At 36.1% G+C, this 22,226-nt stretch overlaps 1 protein-coding gene across 2 annotated transcripts in view; it reads right to left on the bottom strand.

Moving 5' to 3' along the window:
* The window catches only part of CADM2 (cell adhesion molecule 2), a 394,474-nt gene that overhangs the window by 151,781 nt on the left and 220,467 nt on the right, over positions 1 to 22,226 (bottom strand). For both annotated transcript variants that reach the window (XM_068970221.1, XM_068970231.1), the window contains one exon: positions 15,585 to 15,755. In XM_068970221.1, coding sequence (XP_068826322.1) covers positions 15,585 to 15,755 — 171 coding nt within the window. The remainder of the gene's footprint in view (positions 1 to 15,584; positions 15,756 to 22,226) is intronic.

Below are 22,226 nucleotides of genomic sequence, written 5' to 3'. Positions count from 1 at the left end.
TTGGAAATAATCTCTCTATTTTCCAGTCTAGGTGCAATGTGAGCTGCATTTCGTCCTGCTCCACTTCTTCACAAAAGGGAATGACATATTTTATCGTTTTCTTCAGTACTTTGTGGATGTGTATGATGTTCTGTTTTAAAATTACTGATATAATGTATTATACTATGCCAATTTAACATTAAAAAATTAGGGAGTTAGTAGAAATGTATTATTATTACCATTACTAATTCACACTTGCTTTATACTATATGTTAAACTCAGATTTTTGCAAAGTAATAATTTCCATGTTGTTTTTAAGATGTCTTCGAACTAAGCCAACTCTAACAATATCATATTTACTAACCGTAAATTTATGCATACAGTAATATAACATTTATTGCATATAATATGGTAAACATATGTTTACAATATGTTACTATATATACACACAGATGAATGACAGGGAACAGTAAATAATTAGATTTGTTATTTCAGGATATATACTGCTATTATAAAACACTGTACTTAGTAAAATATATATTTTTTCACGTCTTCTTCATTCATCACATTTTGAATATCAAAATCTAAGACCTTAACCTATTCAATTGTGTGTTGTCAGATCCTAACAAAATGCTTGGAAGAGTTCTTTAAAGGTTAGATGAATATATGAATGAGTTACTTCTTACTTCTTTCAAAATGCAATCAAGTGAGGAAGTTTTGCAGAAGTATATAAAATATAGGGATAGAGTCATTCATCTACAAATCATTTTTCAGTAGTTATTGACAAGCAAAATATGCAGATACTTTAAAGGGTAATGTTTCCTCCCTAAGCTTTTTTCTATAGGAAAAATATACTTTAGCATTCATCTTTAAAATTAAAGATGTTTTAAAACACACATTTTTAAAGTATTACTTATTTTACTTATTTGAAAGATTCTAGGGCTCATTTCTGTGTGTGTGCATAGTCACTCAGTTGTGTCCGACTCTTTGCGACCCCATGGATTGTAGCCTGTCAGGCTCCTCTGTCCATGGGGATTCTCTAGGTGAGAATACTGGAATGGATTGCCTTGCCCTCCTCCAGGGAATCTTCCCAACCCAGGCATTGAACCCAGAACTCCTGCATTGCAGGCAGATTCTTTACCATTTGAGCCACAAGGGAAGCCCAAGAATACCGGAGTGGGTGGCCTATCCCTTCTCCAGGGGATCTTGCCAACCCAGGAATTGAACCAGGGTCTCCTGAATTGCAGGCAGATTTTTACCAGCTGAGCTACCAGCTCTCATTTATAAAGAAGCACAATTATTTTCACGAGACAGATTAATGGACAAAATATTAGCTTTTAAATTATTATTCAAAAATTTTTAATTGTTGTGAACTTGAGATGTAAAGATACCCCCTATTTTATTTGAGTGATTCAGTATTTGAATCAAAGTAAAGATATTGATCCAGTGGAATGGATTTTCTATTTTTAACAAAGATTTTAGTAATTTGAAAAGATGTGACACATGACTGCTTTCCAAGATGTACAAAAAACTCTTAAAGCTCAACAAAAAGAAAGACAAAACAACCGAATTAAAAAAAAAAAATCATCAAAGATCTAAGCAGACATCTCAACAAATATATACACAAAAGGAAAATAAGCATACGAAAAGGTGCTCAACATCAAATGTCATTATGGAATTTCAAATTTAAACAACAATGAGATACCACTACACATTTTTTGCCTGTGTGTGTGTGCTCAGGCTAGTCAGTAGTGTTTAACTCTGGGTCCCTATGGACTCTAGCCTGCAAGTCTCCTCATGTCCATGGGATTCTTCAGGCAAGAATACTGGAGTGGGTTGCTGTGCCTTCCTCCAAGGGATCTTCCTGACCCAGAAACTGAACTAACATCTCCTGCATTGCAGGTGGATTCTTTCACCCACAGAGTCATCTGGGAAACCCACACACTATAGAGTGGACAAAATCCAAAAGAGTGACACCACCAAATGCTGATGAGTAGTTAGAGTAACAGGAGCTCTCATTCACTGCTGGTGGGAATGGAAAATGGTTCAGCCACTTTAGGTGATAGTTTGCAGCTTCCTGAGAACTAACATGCTTTCCCATAATAATATATATGTAGTACAAGACAAACATATTACTTTTTATATTCACCTAATTTATTTCCCTTTCACTAAAATGTGTTCTAATTAAAATTCAAATAACTTTACTCAAAGGAGTCAAAAATTTATGTTTATGTTACTTATGAATATATACAGTAGTTATTTTCATAATTGCCAGAAATTAGAAGTAACTGATCCCTGGGTTGGGAAGATCTCCTGCAGAAGGAAATAGCAACCCACTCCAGTATCCTTGCCTGGAAAATCCCATGGACAGAGAAACCTGGTAGGCTATAGTTCATGGGGTTGCAAAGAGTCGGACACGACTGAGCGACTTCACTTTCACTTTTTCAAGATATCCTTTAGTAGGCAAATGGATGAAGAAACACTGGTACATATAGACGGAGAAGGCAATGGCACCCCACTCCAGTACTCTTGCCTGGAAAATCCCATGGACGTAGGAGCCTGGTAGGCTGGAGTCCATGGGGTCGCTAAGAGTCGGACACGACTGAGCGACTTCACTTCACTTCCACTTTTCGCTTTCATGCATTGGAGAAGGAAATGGCAACCCACTCCAGTGTTCTTGACTGGAGAGTCCCAGGGATGAGGGAGCCTGGTGGGCTGCCGTCTATGGGGTCACACAGAGTCGGACACGACTGAAGTGACTTTGCAGCAGCAGGTACATACAGACAGTGAAATATTATTCAGCAGTAAGAAGAAATGTGCTATTAAGTCAAAGGAAGAAAGGTTATATCCTATATAATTCCAAGTAAGTTAAATCCTAGAAAAAAGCAAAACCACTGTCAGTGATTATCAGGGAATCTGGGAGAGCAAAAGAGAAATCAAGAAGTAAAGCACAGGGGTTTAAGGACAGTGAAATTATTTTCTATGATATTATAAATAAGGCTACATGGCATTGTACATTGGTCAAGAACTATACAACATAAAGAATGAACAATAAAGTAAATTATAAATTTTAGTTAACAATAATCTATTAATAGTTCATCAGCTGTAAAAATTATACTATAATAATGCAAAAGATTAATAATAGGAGAAACTGTGAGGAGATGGGATACCAGTGTATATGAGAACTTTGCTTTTCAATCCATCCTTCTGTTAAACAAAATCTGCTTTAAAGAATAAAGCCTATTGATTTAAAAGAAAGAAAAAAAAAAGTCTATGAACCCAGATAGCCAAAACCATCTCTGCTGATATATTAACAGCTGATACAATAAAGCTGAATATATCAATAGATTATACTAGTTTTCTAACCATATGTTTTTCTCTAAAAAATATCTCTGTGTGTATTATAGTTCATTCAGAAAATAGGGCTAGCATAATCTGAAAGTACTGGGACCTTGAATAGGCAGCCTCTTAAAAAAATAAGCCGCTTTATCTTTTAAAAATAGACATATCTATTTTTTCCATGAATAACTGCTTTGCGGTGTTGTGTTTCTGCTGTAAGATGAAGTGAATCAGCTCTATGTACACATGGGTCCCCTCTCTGGTGGACCCCACTGCCACTCTCCCATCCCGCCTTGGTCATCACGGAGCACTGAGTTGAGCTCCCTGTGCTGTGCAGCAGCTTCCCACTAGATAATCTATTTTACACATAACAGTGTATATATGTCAATCCTAATCTTCCAGTTGGTAACACTTATGTGTGGGATCTAAAATACAACACAAATGAACTTATCTGCAAAATAGAAACAGGCTTACAGACATAGAGAACAGATCTGTGGTTGCCAAGGGAATGGGGGCTAGGGAAGGGATGAATAAGGAGTTTGGAATTACCAGATGCAATCTATCATACAGAGAATGAATAAACTAAAAGAACCTACTGTACAGCACAGAGAACTATATTCAATATCCTATATAAACCCTAATAAGAAATATGAAAAAGAAAATATATATGTATATATGTATAACTGAATTATTTTGCTGTACAATAGAGATGAACTCAATATGATCAATCAATCATGCTATGCTTAGTCTCTCAGTCATGTCCAACTCTTTGCAACCCCATGGACTGTGTAGCCCGCTGCATCCTCTGTCCATGGGGATTCTCCAGGCAAGAATACTGGAGTGGGTCGCCATTCTCTTCTCCAGGGGATCTTCCCAACCCAAGGATTAAACCCACAGCTCAGGTGGATTCTTTATCATCTGAGCTACCAGGGAAACCCAAATCAGCCATAATTCAATAAAAAAAGAAAAAGGTAAAGGAAAAGAGATTTATCAAATGGAATTAGTTATTAAATTGAAAGTTTAAAATACAAGGTATTAATGATTTATATTTATTTTCTCAATAGTAGTTTTTACTTGCCAAAATCATTTCTGTCTCATTTTATTATCCAATTTTTATTCTATATTAAAATGACTTAAAGTTGTCTTCAAAACATACACCAACATCTATACTATACCTGGATCATATCATTTGGGGACCGTTTTTGACATATTTTTATGAAATTAACTTCTATGCTTAAAATAATGTTAAAACTTATAAAATGTTTTTTACATACCTATTTTATGATAAGCTTGATCCAAGAAAGACCACTTGAGACTATATTATTTTGACCTATGAATTTGTTATGTTTTAAAATTATGGAATCTCTACTCACAAATATATATATTCTTCTTCACTGGGCTTTAATAACATAAGAAATGTTAATTCTATTAATAATATAAATTTTACAGTAACACTTTGAATTCCTGCACCTTGATCACTTAAAATATTTGGTGATCCAATTACTTTTAACATTTAGGTATTGCAGGGACTAAATAAAACATTCCCATTACATATATAGAAAATTAACTCATGACCAGCATGTGCTGATAATATATTACTATGGGTGATATACTAAATGAATGCATTTTCCCTGAAAAAGTTGAAAAATAGAGGTTGTACATTAGGCCAATTTTAATAATACAATTAAGTCTATTTTTTTCTAAGTGACACACACACACACACACATAGATCATTTTATGATTCTAGCATGTATATGTTTTATGAGCTTTGTTCTACTAAACACACTTCCAAAGCACCTTCATGCATAAATTGGCGTTTTGTTAATCAAAACAACTTTATTTTATGTGGAAAATTTAATCTAAAGATAATTTTCATTTCACCTTTAACAGTTTTCCATTTATATCTGTGCTTCTTTACCATAGAAAATTTGTGGTAGATAAGATAATTAGAAAACCAACATTTTATAGATTAAGATGCCAGAGGAGTGAGAGATGCTACTTTAAAATGCAACTTGTAACATTCACTTTTATGTCTAATAAACTTTCAGTCATGCCTGACTCTTTACAACCCCATGGACTGTAGCCCACCAGGTTCCTCTGTCCATGGTCTTTTCCATACAAGAATACCGGAGTGGGTTGCAATGCTCTCCTCAGAAATAAAGTTACAAACAAAAAATAATCAAAGCTTCCAAGCTCATTTGTATTCAATCTCTCCTACTATAAACAGAATTTTATTTTTTATTCTATTTTATTGAGACAAGTAGAATCAAAGTAAAACTGATCAAGAACAAGAGATGGTCCCAGAAAATAGTAGATATATATAGTCAAGACTTCAGTTCCTATAGGAACAAAGCAATTCTCTCTAAAAGACCAAAATAAGAAAGGAAACTCTTTAGAAATACAAAATTTTAATATAACATGTTAAAAAGAAAAAGGATTAATTGTATTATTTATTTGCATGTTAACGAGAATGGAAATAAGAACCTCAAGAAGGTAAAGATCAGGACTGTAATTTGACCATTTAACTCCTTATATTATTATGGAAATGAATCCAGGAGCTTTTTGGCTATTAAAAGTACATAATGGGTTTCTTATTTTTAGTCATTAACCTAATTGATCTCATTTAAACACACAGTTTCAGCACTGAATCTTCCTAAGTCACTCTCTCCATCCCTTCCTCCCTCCTTTCCTCTCTTTTTTTTCTTACTAGGTTTCTCACAATTTCTCACAATGAATTTGTTTAGGCTCACAAGCAGGGGGTCTGCTATAACTTAAACTAGGTACTGTTTTAAAAGTTGATGTCTGTGTATGTGTGAATAGTTACTTCTTGTATAGGCAAATCATGGCAATGTTACACAATAAAAATACTAAACAAATATTATTGATAGCATGAGATTTCATGGCTCAATGATTACGTATATTTATACCTTACAACACACATACACATAACACTTAAAACCTGGGCTCTTATTTATCCAATCTGCAGTTCAGTGTCACAGTACTAAAATGTTTTATCAAAACACTCATTATTCTGAAATATTCTACTAATCTGTCTCTTGTGTTTTCATTTTCAATAACAGTTGATTTTTACATAATTGTGTCAATATCACACACAGACATTGAATGTTTAGTTATTTTCTTATTTTCCATGCTTTTACATAATTCTTTCTGTTAGTGGAGATAACATATTCCTACTGAGAATTAAACAAAATATGACTCATACAATCTATTCATTTAACAATTGAATCAGAAAAATAAAATATTATTGTTTTAAAGGGATTTGTATAAAATAGTAAGATGAATTGGAAATTCCATTTAAAAAAGAATGACTTTTTCCACTGCTCAGGTGCAACACATGCTATTACCTGTTATTTGAAATTTGAAAGCACTTGTGGTACACAGTGAAAAGTCTATATTTTCTTAAATTTCAAGTTTAAAGAAATTCTTTTCCATCTATGACATTAAAATTTAAGATTAATATTTTATAAAGCAATGAGTGTTGCTGTGACATATTTTATAGGCTGAGTCCTACTAAACTGTATGTCATAGTGTTACAGAATCAAAACATTTAGCTCTAGGAACATAATTCCTCATCCAGTGTGTTCTCATTATGCTCCTTAGCACTATGTGTTTAATGGTTATGTCTTATTTTTCATCAAACTTACCTTTCCACAATAACAGAAAAATTTTTATTTCAGGTGCAGTCATAACTTCCCAAGTGCAGGAATGTATACTTACTCTTGTCAGTTGCCACAGAAAACAATGGCATCTCTTCTGCTCTAGGAATCCAAAAGCTGTTCTTCTATTCAGGCCAGTCTTTGCAATTAGTCATAATCAGGAACATTGTAAAATTTATGGAATTTCTAAATTTATGTCCCACAAAGTCTAGACTCATCATCTTTTCACTTTTCCAATTCTTCTTTCTAGTTTCCCCACTTGCATCCACAGAATTTCCACATCATGCATACTGTACATGTGGACTTATATAGAGTCATAATATATTGTCTCTGGACGTATTTACTGAGATCCTTTAATCACTATTCATAGGTGTTTAGGAAGACCACACCCAATTTGATCAGTTTGCTTTAATTTTGAGGCAAAGTGGTATTAAATGTCCCTCTTCACTTTTCATTCTTCATTCATCCTTGAGGAATGGTCTGCATCTCTAGAGGAACATTCGGTATTATCATCAGATAGTTTTAATTAACTTCACATACTTGAATGATAGTATGTGAGATGCTAGAAAAAATAATTTAAATAGATCTGGTCTCTGCCTTCTAACCATTTACATATTAAACCATGACAGATGAGTTTTTATTTTTAATTGGCCATTAAGTATAATATTTGTCATGTAAAACTTAATAAAAATTAGGCAATTCAATTGTGTTCCTCCGTGAAGATGAAGTTTGCTTAATAATGCACACTGAAATCTGATAAACAGCTAAAAATGCCCAGAAAATAGTTCCATTTTGGACCCCCAAGAAAGTGAAAAGGACTTTGGAAGCTAACAACTGGCATCTTACAGCTCAGCTTGAATAATCTCAACAGTCATAAACAATTCTCTGCTGCTGCTAAGTCACTTCAGTCGTGTCCTACTCTGTGTGACCCCATAGATGGCAGCCCACCAGGCTTCCCCATCCCTGGGATTCTCCAGGCAAGAACACTGGCGTGTGTTGCCATTTCCTTCTCCAATGCATAAAAGTGAAAAGTGAAAGTGAAGTCGCTCAGTCGTGTCCGACTCTTAGTGACCCCATGGCCTGCAGCCTACCAGGCTCCTCTGTCCATGGGATTTTCCAGGCAAGAGTACTGGAGTGGGGTGCCACTGCCTTCTCCAAACAATTCTCTAGAATCTAAAAAATAATCAGATAAAGTCACTCTATGCTTCGGGGGTGGAAAAAGAAAAGGCAAGTTTATTCTATGACCAGCTCTAAAAGAGGACAGAGACTAATATGTTTAGCAATTATAGAAATTAGCATGATTAACCCCATGTCTTTATAATAGCAGGTCTAGTTCTGCTTTAATATTTGTGCTTTGTAGGTAAAAATTATCAGCATACACATTACTGAATTGTCCCCAATTCTGCCAGAATCTAATTCAGAACCTCTTCAGAATAACGAAAGTGTTTGTTGCTCAGTTATATCCGGCTCTTTGTGACTCCGTAGACTGTAGCCTACCAGGCTTCTCTATCCATGGGATTCTCCAGGCAAGAATACTGGAGTGGGTTACCATTGCCTTCTCGAGATTATCTTCCTAACTCAGGGATGAAACCTAGGTTTCTTGCATTGCAGGCAGATTTTTTACCATCTGAGCCACCAGGGAAATCCTCAGAATATTTAGAACAAACCTAAATTCTCTAACAAATCTCTCCTAACTCTTTCTTATGTACAACCAAAGATTCAAATTGTCTTCTGTATGATTTTGCTAGACTGTTGGTAAGTTTCTGGTGATCTCTGGCTGGTGATCTTTAACATTCTTTAAGACAACTTTTATTATTTTTCTTTTACTATGTGTTGAAAATTGCAGCTAGCCTAATGATCACAAATATTTTTAAACAGTCTTATTTGGCTTTGTATAAAGGTAAAAATAGAGTTAAAATTAAAATACTGACAATCAGGGTATTCTTGATATACTGAATACGTAACATTTCATATTTTGAATGATATATTGATTAAATAAGAAGACAGAAAAATGAAGGAGCTAGAGAATGAATGCTAATGTTTCCTCAAAGTTCCATACAGTCAGCAAAAATAAGACTGGGAGCTGACTGTGGCTCAGATCATGAACTCTTCATTGCAAAATTCAGACTTAAATAGAAGAAAGTAGGGAACACCACTAGACGATTCAGATATGGCCTAAATAAAATCCCTATGATTATACTGTGGAAGTGACAAATGGATTCAAAGGATGAGATTTTACAGACAGAATGCTTGAAGAACTATGGATGGAGGTTCGTGACATGTACAGGAGGCAGTGATCAAGACTATCCCCAAGAAAAACAAACACAAAAAGGCAAAATGGTTGTCTGATGAGGCCTTATAAATAGCTGAGAAAAGAAGTTAAAAGCAAAGGTGAAAAAGAAAGATATACCCATTTGAATGCAGAGATCCAAAGAATAGCAAGGAGAGATAAGAAAGTCTTCCTCAATGATCAATGTAAAGAAATAGAGGGAATGACTAGGTAGAGATCTCTTCAAGAAAATTAAAACACCAAGGGAACATTTCATGCAAAGATGGGAACAGTGAAGGACAGAAATGATATGGACTGAACAGAAGCAGAATATATTAAGAGGTCGAAGGAATACACAGAAGAAATATACAAGAAGATTTTCATGAACCAGAAAACAACAATGGTATAATCACTCACCTAGAGTCAGACATCCTGGAGTATGAAGTGGGTCTTAGGAAGCATCACGATAAACAAAGCTATACCAGACCACCTGACCTGCCTCTTGAGATATCTATATGCAGGTCAGGAAGCAATAGTTAGAACTGGACATGCACCAACTGACTGGTTCCAAATAGGAAAAGGAGTACGTCAAGGCTGTCTATTGTTTCCCTGCTTATTTAGCTTTTATGCAGAGTACATCATGAGAAACGCTGGGCTAGAAGAAGCACAGGCTGGAATCAGCATTGCCGGGTGAAATATCAATAACCTCAGATATGCAGATGACACCACCATTATGGAAGAAAGTGAATAGGACTTAAAAAGCCCTTGGTGAAAGTGAAAGAGGAAAGTGAAAAAGTTGGCTTAAAGCTCAACATTCAGAAAACGAAGATATGGCATCTGGTCCCTCACTTTATGGCAAATAGATGGGGAAACAGTGGAAATAGTGTCAGAGTTTATTTTTGGGGGCTCCAGAATCACTGCAGTTGGTGACTGCAGCCAGGAAACTAAAAGACGCTTATTCCTTGGAAGAAAAGTTATGAGCAACCTAGGTAGCATATTCAAAAGCAGAGACATTACATTGCCAACAAAGGTCCATCTAGTCAAGGCTATGGTTTTTCCAGTAGTCATGTATGGATGTGAGAATTGGACTGGGAAAAAAGCTGAGTGTCAAAGAATTGATGCTTTTGAACTGAGGTGTTGGAGAAGACTCTTGAGAGTCCTTTGGACTGCAAGGAGATCCAACCAGTCCATTCTAAAAGAGATCAGTCTTGGATGTTCTTTTGAAGGAATGATGCTAAAGCTGAAACTCCAATACTTTGGCCACCTCATCCGAAGAGTTGACTCATTGGAAAAGACTCTGATGCTGGGAGGGATTGGGGGCAGGAGGAGAAGGGGAGGATGAGGATGAGATGGCTGGATGGCATCACTGACTCAATGGACATGAGTTTGAGTGAACTCCAGGAGCTGGTGATGGACAGGGAGGCCTGGCGTGCTGCAATTCATGGGGCCTCAAAGAGTCGGACAAGACTGAGCAACTGAACTGAACTGAACTGAATGGAGGTGATGGAATTCCAGTTGAGCTATTTTAAATCCTAAAAGATGATGCTGTGCAAGTGCTGCACTCAATATGGCAGCAAATCTGGAAAACTTAGCAGTGACCACAGGACTGGAATAGGTCAGTTTTTATTCCAATCCCAAAGAAAGGCAATGCCAGAGAATGTTCAAACAGCTGCACAATTGCACTCATCTCACACACTAACAAAAATGCTCAAAATTCTCCAAGCCAGGCTTCAACAGTACGTGAACCATAAACTTCCAGATGTTCAAGCTGGGTTTAGAAAAGGCAGAGGAACCAGAAATTATATTGTCAACATCCATTGGATCATAAAAAAATCACAAGAATTCCACAAAAAATATCTATTTCTCCTTTACCAACTGTGTCAAAGCCTTTGACTGTGTGGATCACAACAAACTATGGAAAATTCCTAACGAGATGTGAATACCAGACCACCTGACCTGCCTCCTGAGAAATCTGTATGCAGGTCAAGAAGCAACAGTTAGAACTGGCCACAGCACAAGAGACTGGTTCCAAATCAGGAAAGGAGCACATCAAAGCTGTATATTGTCACCTTGCTTATTTAACTTATATGCAGAGTACATCATGAGAAATGCCAGGCTGGATGAAGCATAAGCTGGAATGAAGATTGCTGGGAGAAACATCAATAACCCTAGATATGAAGATGACAGCATGCTTATGGCAGAAAGCGAAGAACTAAAGAGCCTCTTGATGAAAGTGGAAGAGGAGAGTGAAAATGTTGGCTTAAAACTAAACATTCAGAAAACTAAGATCATGGCATCCAGTCCCATCACCATGGCAAATAGATGGGGAAATAATGGAAACTAAATGAGAGAATTTAATTTTTGTGGTTCCAAAATCCCTGCAGATGGTGATTGCAGCAATGAGATTAAAAGACCCTTGCTCCTTGGAAGAAAAGCTATGACCAACCTAGACAGCATATTAAAAAGCAGAGACTGCTTTACAGACAAAGTTTCATCCGGTCAAAGCTATGGTTTTTCCAGTAATCATGTAGGGATGTGAGAGTTGGACTACAAAGAAAGCTGAGTGCCAAAGAATTGATGCTTTTGAACTGTGTGTTGGAGAAGACTCTTGAGAGTCCCTTGGATTCCAGGGAGATCCAACCAGTCCATCTTAAAGGAAATCAGTCCTAAACACTCATTGGAAGAACTGATGCTGAAGCTGAAACTCCAATACTTTGGCCACCTGTTGGGAAGAACTGACTCATTTGAAAAGACCTTGATGCTGGAAAAGATTGAAGGTAGGAGAAGGGGACAACAGGGTGAGATGATTGGATGGCATCACCTACTCGATGGACATGAGTTTGAGTAAGCCCCAGTAGTTGGTGATGGACAAGGAAGTCTGATGTGCTGCAGTCCATGGAGTCGCAAAGTGTTGGACACGACTGAGCAACTGAACTGAAATGAACTGAAAATTTACATGTGGAAACCTAATAACCAATGTGATGTTATTAGAAGGTAAGGGCTTTGGATGCTCATGATTGGGATTAGCATCCTTACAAAAGAGATCCCAGAGATTCTTCTGCCATGTGCCTAATAGAAGATGGTCTACTACGAGACAAGGTCAGGGTCCTCACCAGACACTGAATGTGCCTGCTCCTTGATCTTCAATTTTTGGTCCTCAGGATTATGGGAAATAAATTTCTATTTCTTATAAACCACCCAGACAATAGCATTTTTTTTTTTTTACAGCAGCCTGAACCAACTAAGAAAAAAGACAATTCATATTTATCTAAGGCTTACTGAATGCCATAAACTTCAGTTGTCTAGCTTGGTCCTAACAGATATTCTCTAATTTATAACCAAAGCTCAAGCACTTTCAGTAATTGTCACAAGGTCTCACTGAAAATAAATTTGAAATTTGAAAATAACCTCAATTTTGGGTCTAAAATATGCTTTTCTTCAATTCCACTTTAATAAGAACAGGAAGAAATTTAATGAAACTAATATTTTTGAAAGTAGTCTTAAATTTTTAATAAGTTAATAACTATTAAGCTCAACATTCATAAAACTAAGATCATGGCATCTGGTCCCATCACTTCATGGGAAATAGATGGGGAAACAGTGTCAGACTTTATTTTTTGGGGCTCCAAAATCACTGCAGATGGTGATTGCAGCCATGAATTTGAAAGATACTTACTCCTCCTTGGAAGGAAAGTTATAACCAACCTAGATAGCATATTCAAAAGCAGAGACATTACTTTGCCAACAAAGGTCCCTCTAATCAAGGCTATGGTTTTCACACTGGTCATGTATGGATGTGAGAGTTGGACTGTGAAGAAAGCTGAGCACCGAAGAACTGATGCTTTTGAACTGTGGTGTTGGAGAAGACTCTTGAGAGTCCCTTGGACTGCAAGGAGATCCAACCAGTCCATTCTAAAGGAGATCAGTCCTGGGTGTTCATTGGAAGGACTGATGCTGAAGCTGAAACTCCAATACTTTGGCCACCTCATGTGAAGAGTTGATTCATTGGAAGAGACCCTGATGCTGGGAGGGATTGGGGCCAGGAGGAGAAGGGGACGACAGAGGATGAGATGGCTGGATGGCATCACTAACTCGGTGGACATAAGTTTGGGTAAACTCCGGGAGTTGGTGATGGTCAGGGAGGCCTGGCGTGCTGCAATTCATGGGGTCGCAAAGAGTCAGACAAGACTGAGCGAATGAACTGAACTGAACTGAACTGAACTGAAACTAAGAATAAATAAAGTAATATGAGCAATAATTAAAAATAATGATCTGATTGCTATTTTCTCTGTTACAAATTAAAAAACATCTCATCCTCCTGATACTTCTCTGATCTTTTCTCATGATACTCTCTGCTTTACTCTCTAATCTGGTCTCACTGATATCCTTGCTATTTCTGGAAACATAAAAACAACACACACGTTCCTATATCAGGACATTTTTACTCGCCTTCTCTGTTAATTTTTGTATATGTATTTATTTAAAATTTAAACATCTAATTCAGTTAAATATTTAAATACATTTATGTATTTATTATGTATAAATAAATTTTATATATCATATAATATATTCATATAAATATTTCTAATACTATATTTAAATGTGTTAATACTATATAATATTATGATATAGTGTATAATGATATAATTTGATGTGATATTATATGTGACAAATTATATATTTGTATATAAATACATTATATATATGTTACATACTAATACAAACACACATTTGCTATCCTTGACTTCCATTCTAGTTGCACTCACCACTTTCCTGCTTTGTTTTTTCCCTCACACTTAATGCTTATCATTCTATATGTTGTATTTATTTTGCTTTTCTATCACTTCCACCTAGAACAGATGCTATAAGGGTACTGGAGTTCGTTGCTGTTTGTGACAGTGGTGCGGAGAAGGCAATGGCACCCCACTCCAGTACCCTTGCCTGGAAAATCCGATGGACGGAGAAGCCTGGTGGGCTGTGGTCCATGGTTCGCTATCGCTAAGAGTCGGACAGGACTGAGCAACGTCACGTTCAGTTTTCACTTTCATGCATTGGAGAAGGAAATGGCAACCCACTCCAGTGTTCTTGCCTGGAGAATCCCAGGGACAGGGGAGCCTGGTGGGCTGCCGTCTATGGGGTCATACACGAGTCGGACACGACTGAAGTGACTTAGCAGCAGCAGCAGTGATAGTGGTGATTTTGGTACTTGGAGACAATCTCAACTTGTTTTGTTAAAGTTGTACTTTTTTGATCACCTCTGTAACCCCAGTACCCAAAAGAACACCTGTTTCATAGTAGGTACTTGATGTATTATTATTAAATAAATAAACAAAAACAAAATATGAGACATAGAAGACTAGGACCTAGACAACATTTAAGATTTAATGTAATTTCATACCACACACACACACAAATCCTAAACTTAAACTGTAATTTATCACAGATAACAAACTCCATAAAAAAAAAATCTCTAATACTGGAAAAAATCAAGTAGTAGGATTCAGAAACATAATTATTTGTGCTATACTTTTCAACTTTGTTATATATTTCAGTTCATTCCTCTTCATTTTAATAAATATTTATAGATCACTTGCTACATCCCAAGGATATTGCTAACTACCTAAGTGTCATGATTGTAAGTTGAACATTTGCTAGTTGTGTGAACTTGGCCAAGTGATTTAATCACTATAATCTTCAGTGATCTTATTCATAAACTGAGTAAAGAGAGAAGTAACTGTTCATCAGGCTGTTATGCTGATGCCCTAACATAAAATAATACAAGTTAAGATGAGGCCAGCAAAACATTTCAGTACTGCCCAGGCTGACCAGAGTCATCCAATTTATGTTCTTATCACTTGTGAACAATAATTATATTGATTAAAAAAAACATAATAGATATGTCCTTGTGTTCACAAAGATTTAGTATATTTTTAAAAATGGAAAAATATGTCTAATTTTAAAAGAACAGATGTGAAGCCATATTTGCATATAATAACATTACATTTAGAAAGTTTATCAAGGCTTTCTCGGATTTCCACCTCTCATTGATTGCCAAAATTTCTGATCTTCCTGGCCAAAATTTGGAAGATAATTAGGAATGTTAACCTTTTGATATCTCCTTGTTTTTCTATTTTGTCAAGAATGTACAAGGACTCCTTTCCTTTGGGTGTGATTAATATTATGGAGGTTAGTTTTACTTCATTTGGCTGCAGATTTTGCTGCACACTTGCTGTAATTTCCATGTAATTTAAAAATAATTTTGAATGTAGATGCAGAGATTTGCCACCATGATAGAGAGTTATGGAATAGCATTTACTTACAGTGTATTTCTAGCACTTGCATGGCCACCTGAGGGGTAGCATTGAGAGATTCATGGTCTACTCTGCAGATGACCGCCACGCCATCATCACTTCTGTCCACTCGGAAATCCAGTGTGCTACTGACCGTGAACGTCTTGCGATTTGCATCCTCTTCCTTTAAATATTTTACATCTGAAAATAAAATATAAAATTTAAAAATCTGTGAAATTCTCTTTGAAATGTAACAGATCTCATTTACTCAAGACACCACTGGAAGTGCTTTCTCCTTATCTTTATCCAATTATAAGAAGCAAATATTTGTTAGTTTGACATTTAACCCATTTCAAGTAAACAGAAATAAAACTACTTCAGATATATATTTTGAAAGTTAAATACAGAAATAAAAGGGCAAGTCACAGCCCCCTTTTTAATACTCCATTAGAAAAATCAGGCCATTTTACAATATTAGTCTCTTTTCTTTAGATTTAGATATTACTAAAAGATAATCTTGATTTTCTGAACCACAAGCACAGTGAGAAGAGCCACCTGGGTATGCCTAAAAGGAAGTACAATGCGTTTGAGCTATGATTTTTAACATGAACAATGTGAGGTCAACATAATTGCTAAAAAATACCTAAAATGAGAAAGTTGTCATCTTTGGTAGAGAAGGAGGACAGTCATGTGAACATTTTGAATATTCAAATATCTATCTTTCTATATATATATTTGCAATGAAATTTCTGTTGAGATAAATGCTTTTCACTTAGCTGAAGAATTTGTTTCAGCCTGAATGAGAACACTTCCCTCAAGATGTGAATTTACATATCAGTATTTAAACTTATTGTGCACTGATTCAGATTCAACATTAAATGGTGCACTTAGGGATTATTTGTTCTCTATGGAAAAGAGATTTAATAATATTTTCATTTAATTTGAAATTTCTCAAATCTAAAGTAGCTGATAAGAAGAGGGTAATTTTAATGGATTAGAAATCAAAATGATAGTCTAAGGTTAAAATATCATTTTAACAAGATCTTAAATATAGTTGAAGGAGAAAGCTGTTCCAATTTCTTAGTGTTTCAATTCAAATGAACAATGATATGTTTAGGAAAAGAGTTCTTTTGCATAAAATATTTGATTCTAGCATGTATTAAATATGTTAAAGCTATTTAAAAATATATCAGTGATAACAAATTAACATAAATTCAGATTTTCTATTGTTGTGCTCTATGCAAAGACTTGACTTGAAAAGGATATTGAATTTTATGTATTTGACAGGAAGATATTTGCATGGTCCATTGAGTTTTACTTATTTCCAGAGAAGAATGTCTTTATCGTATTGATTTTAAAAATAAAGTAAAATTAATAAAGGATGCACTTAATTGCTCAGCCGTGTCCGACTCTGCAGCCCCATGGACTGTAGCCTGCCAGGCTCCTCTGCCCATGGGGATTGTCCAGGTAAGAGTAATGGAATGGGTTGCCATTCCCTCCTCCAGGGGATCTTCCCAACGCAGGGATGGGACCTAGGTCTCCCACACTGCAGGCAGGTTCTTTACTGTCTGAGCCACCAGGGAAGCCGTAATAAAGGATAAGCCTAGATAAACATCCCATGTCTTGTTTGGAAAATATCTGTTTATGATTTTGTTCAGAAATATCTAAGTTAAGATTTTTACCACAAAAAACTTTATGAGATTTCGGCAGATTTTCAGAGCAAGAATTTCTAACATTTGGAAAGAGAGGAAAGAGCATAGTATCTCAAATCTATTTTTTAACTATAAACTAATCATATAGGGTATAAGGCTTTCCCTCAACATGTCTACTATGAAATATCTCGTTTTTGTTAACCAAAGTCATTTCTGAGATTTTTGCATTTGAAAATTAAATTCAACTTCAGTTAAAAAATATTAGAGTGAAAGATGAAACGATCTTCTTTTAGTCAAAATATGTCAAGCTAGTACAGATGTATTTATAGTTCTTTGGCATATTAAAAAAATGAGGCTCTCTTTTCAATGTCTCATAAATTTATACAAATTATTGCCTCATTTTTATATTTTGTATCCTTGCCTATAAATCTATGCCAATGTTTTCTTGTTGAAAGTTCCAAGCAGTAGAAATTTAAGAAAATTTAGATCTCTTGACAAAATACTTTATAATTATGTTACACAATATGTAAAAAATTATTCCAAAATATTATTTATATTCTTTAATTTTAATAACAGCTGCATTTTAAGAACCCACACATCTGCTTCCTTCAACTATTTTCTTCACAAAAATATCATTTTTATGTAATATTAATTGGATACATAAAATCTGATAGCAATTGTATATAACATAAAATATTAATGAGCATCATTCAAGCAGAATAAATAAAAGTATAATTTGTTGCTTTTAATATTAGCTTATGAGACATCTTATAGGGTTACTAGAAGGCATAAGATAAACAGGAAAAAGTACTGAGAAGAGCCAGTTGTAATATCTTTGCCCATATTTCTGCTTACATCCTCCTCACCAAACAGGAAATAGCACTTAAAATTTATTTTCATTTTGCTTTCTAGCTTTATAAAGTGACTGATGTATTACATAGTTACAGAATTCATAGAAATTTCTTCATATGGCATAGTTAATCTGTTGATTCCATGTATATTCTTGTTTCATGCTCTGTACTGTTTTAGAGAGTTTCTATTTTTTTTTTTCTTCTTTGGCAAGTCACAACATTACTTCATTGCTTTGTGATCTAAAACAGTGTTTCTCAAAAAATGGAATGTGCATCTGAATCATATTTGAATCTTGTTAAAATGCAGATTCTGATTCAATAGTGGTGAGGTAGAGCCTAAAAGTCTGTTGTTGGCCTACAGAACTATTTTCAAGAGCAAGGGTATAATGTATGCATCATCACTGTAGGTGATATGACCAAAGGTGAGTGAATACTGGAACTAACGTGACTCATCTTTCTCCCTCTCTCTCTTTTTATTGCCACTCTTTGTAAGCTTAGCATTCCTTCACTATTTCAACATATATTTCTCCTTTTTATTTACATTTTTAAAAATAGTCATGTCATGTATTATATAATGTGTTGGTTCAATGGCCAGTGAAGCAAAGGGCAAACATTAAACACAGGAATTTGTAGGATTACTTTTTATTATATCCTGGAAGTCACCCTTCCATCTTTTTCCAAAGGAGATTATGGACATGTGAGCATTTGCTCTCAAGTAATCGGAAATGTGATTGCTTTGGGTTGGTGGTGATTGTGTAGCTCAGTAAGACGCCATGGGGCCTGCGGAGGTGGAGTGGCAAGTCTTCCTCTGTATCCTCTGCTTTAGCTCCTTTCTGAAGTACCTGCTGCTGCTGCTAAGTCGCTTCAGTCGTGTCCGACTCTGCGTGACCCCATAGACGGCAGCCCACCAGGCTCCCCCGTCCCTGGGATTCTCCAGGCAAGAACTCTGGAGTGGGTTGCCATTTCCTTCTCTAATACATGAAAGTGAAAAGTGAAAGTGAAGTCCTCAGTCGTGTCCGACTCCCAGTGACCCCATGGCCTACAGCCCACCAGGCTCCTTCATCCATGGGATTTTCCAGCCAAGAGTACTGGAGTGGTTTGCCATTGCCTTCTCCTTCTGAAGTACCTAGATAACAGTATTTGATGCAAAATTTCTGAATTCTTTTGTAGATGTAAACTCCTACCTGCCTCAACCAAATGGAAGACGTTAACTATCTGATGACCCAGAGCACATCAGTCAGTTCAGTTCAGTGGCTCAGTCATGTCCGACTCTGCAGGACACCAGGCTTCCCTGCCCATCACCAACTCCCAGAGCTTGCTCAAACTCATGTTCATCAAGTTAGTGATGCCATCCAACTGTCTCATCCTCAGTCATCCCCTTCTCCTCCTGCCTTCAAAATTTCCTGGAATCAGGGTTTTTTCTAATGAGTCAGCCCTTCACATCAGATGGCCAAAGTATTGGAGCTTCAGCTTCAGCCTCAGTCCTTGCAATGAATATTCAGGATTGATTTTCTTTTGAGATTGACTGGTTAGATCTCCTTGCAGTTCAAGGGACTCTCAAGAGTCTTCTCCAACACCACAGTTCAAGAGTACATAAGGACTAACATTTGCTGAATCCTGGGGCGGGGCTTGAGCCTTTTTAGAACATGAGTCACCTCATCTCCTTGCATAACCGTGCAATAAAAATTTTTCTGCTTCAAACTCTGACATTTCAGTTTGTTTGGCCTCACTGTGTGTCATTGTTGAGCACAGAAGCTTAACAGTTGCAAATTGTCTCACTATACTACTGTGTTTACACTGCATGCTTTAGAAATCTTCTATAAAGAACTGTTTTTAAATATCTGCCTGAAAATTCCTCAAGTATGCTTCTCGATGAAAGCTATTTTCTTGAAACTTTCATGGTGAAGTCTAAAGTAAAGATTTTCTATCAATATTTATAGTATGTATCTGTATCAGAGAGCTGGATCATAAAGAAAGCTGAGTGCCAAAGAATTGATGCTTTTGAATTTTGGCGCTGGAGAAGACTCTTAAGAGTCCTTAGGACTATAAGGGGATCAAACCTGTCAATCCTAAAGGAAATCAACCCTGAATATTTGAAACTTGAAACTAACACAACCTTGTAAATCAGCTATATTTAAATACAAATTTAAAAATTAAATAAATAAAAAAACTTGAGTCAAGTTATCCAGGGAATGAAACAAAAGGTTATCTGGACACTTTTACATTCAAATCTCTTTAAAAAGTCAGATCTCAGGAGATATCTCTAGATCCATTTTTTCCCCAGATTTATAACATTAAGTTGCATGCATGCTAAGTCACTTCAGTTGTGTCTGACTCTTTGTGACCCTATGAACCTTGACCTGCCAGGTTCCTCTGTCCCTGAGATTCTCCAAACAAGAATATCTGAGTGGGTTGCCATGCTCTCCTCCAGGAGAGCTTCTTGATCCAGAGATCAAACCCATGTCTCCTGCATGGACAGGTAGGTTCTTTACCACCAGCACAACCTGAAAACCCCTAATATTAGGTTACCTGCCTCTGTATCTGGAGCTTCTGGTCACCTTTGTACTAGACTTTTAGAAGGAATATCCTTCTAAGGTGAAGTTTCTTTGGATGTTACTTTTCCTCCACAATGGTTCCAATCACCCTGAGCGTTGTGATCTGAACTTTTGTGATCTATTTCCTTTCTGCTCTTTAGTGACTTTGATTTCCTTTAAACAGATCCGGAACATATATAATCCCAATTTTATAAAAGGAAATCTTGTCCTGAATCCTAGGTTAGCCGTTTCTTTCAGACCTGCACCTGAAGAGGACCAGTTTCCTTTTAAATGATTGCAAAGCCAATAAGCCACACTTGGAACAAGGTAGGGATTTAAATACAGTACTGTCTTCTTGCCAATACTAGAAGGATCATACATTCTCATAACTGGGATAAAGCTCTTGGAATTTTGTAGTATATTTTGTGACTTCTTCTCAACTATTTGGGCTTTAAATTTTTTGGTCATGAGCAAAGTTGCAAGATCTTAGTGTATACCCCAAATTTCTATGCTTATGTAGAATATGAACTCTGCTATTGTTTTCAGAGTCTGTGTTTGTAGGTGTTTTTTGAAGAATCAAATAACAGTTTCAACAAGAGATTTAAATAAATTTATTCTGAATCCATACACTGTTATTAATGGTGCTTTTAATGACACCATTGTTAGTAAGCTGAAAGAAGGTCGTCCTGCCATACAGGAGAGACAATGTGAGCATAAAATAAGATAACTTGTTTTTATTGCCAAAAACTTGGAGTGACCATATTGGGTAAACGGGTATATTATATAATTCTTGTTTAAAAGAAGCTGTATAGATCCAAATTTATAAAAGTGAATGCATCATTTTTAGAAGGCAATCAACTCTCCCATCACTTAAAAAAAATGACATAAAGTAACTATGCCTAGTTAACTCAGTCAGTAACATAGATGCATATTTTAGAACTAATGTTGGTACTTTTTCTTTTCTTATGGCTTAAGTGTACAACAGGATTTTTTTTTTCAAAACATCTTTTATTATTTTTTTTTACTATTCAAGGTAAGCATTTGGTTTTATAGCTGTTTCAAACTTTCTCCAGACCAAAAATATCGAGGCCATGTCTTATATGGTAAAACTTTAAAGTCTGGCAACCACTTTTGTTTGTTCACTGGAGAAGACCTCAAAACAAATTCTTGAAGCAAATTTCAGTAATGCCTATGAGTATTCCTTCATACTGGAGAAGGCAATGGTAACCCACTCCAGTATTCTTGCCTGGAGAATCCCATGGACAGAGGAACATGGCAGGCTACAGTTTGTGGGGTTGCAAGAGTCAGACACAACTTAGCGACTAAACTACTACTACTAAAATTCACACTGGAGAAGGCAATGGCAACCCACTCCAGTATTCTTGCCTGGAGAATTCCACGGACAGAGGAGCCTGGAGGGCTGCAGTCCACGGGGTCACAGAGAGTCGGACACGACTGAGTGACTAACACACACAGATACACACACACACACACACACACACACACACACACACACACATATACACCTTCCTTCATACAACTCCAACTAGAATGCAGCAGACTTTTACAAATCCTTTTTGCGATAGTCTACTTTTATAAGAAGGTGCCACTCATAATCCTGGTTTGTAAAGCTGT

Source organism: Capricornis sumatraensis, chromosome 1 (genome assembly GCF_032405125.1).
Source record: "Capricornis sumatraensis isolate serow.1 chromosome 1, serow.2, whole genome shotgun sequence".
Taxonomy (NCBI): domain Eukaryota; kingdom Metazoa; phylum Chordata; class Mammalia; order Artiodactyla; family Bovidae; genus Capricornis; species Capricornis sumatraensis.
This window is presented reverse-complemented; position numbering and strand designations above follow the sequence as displayed.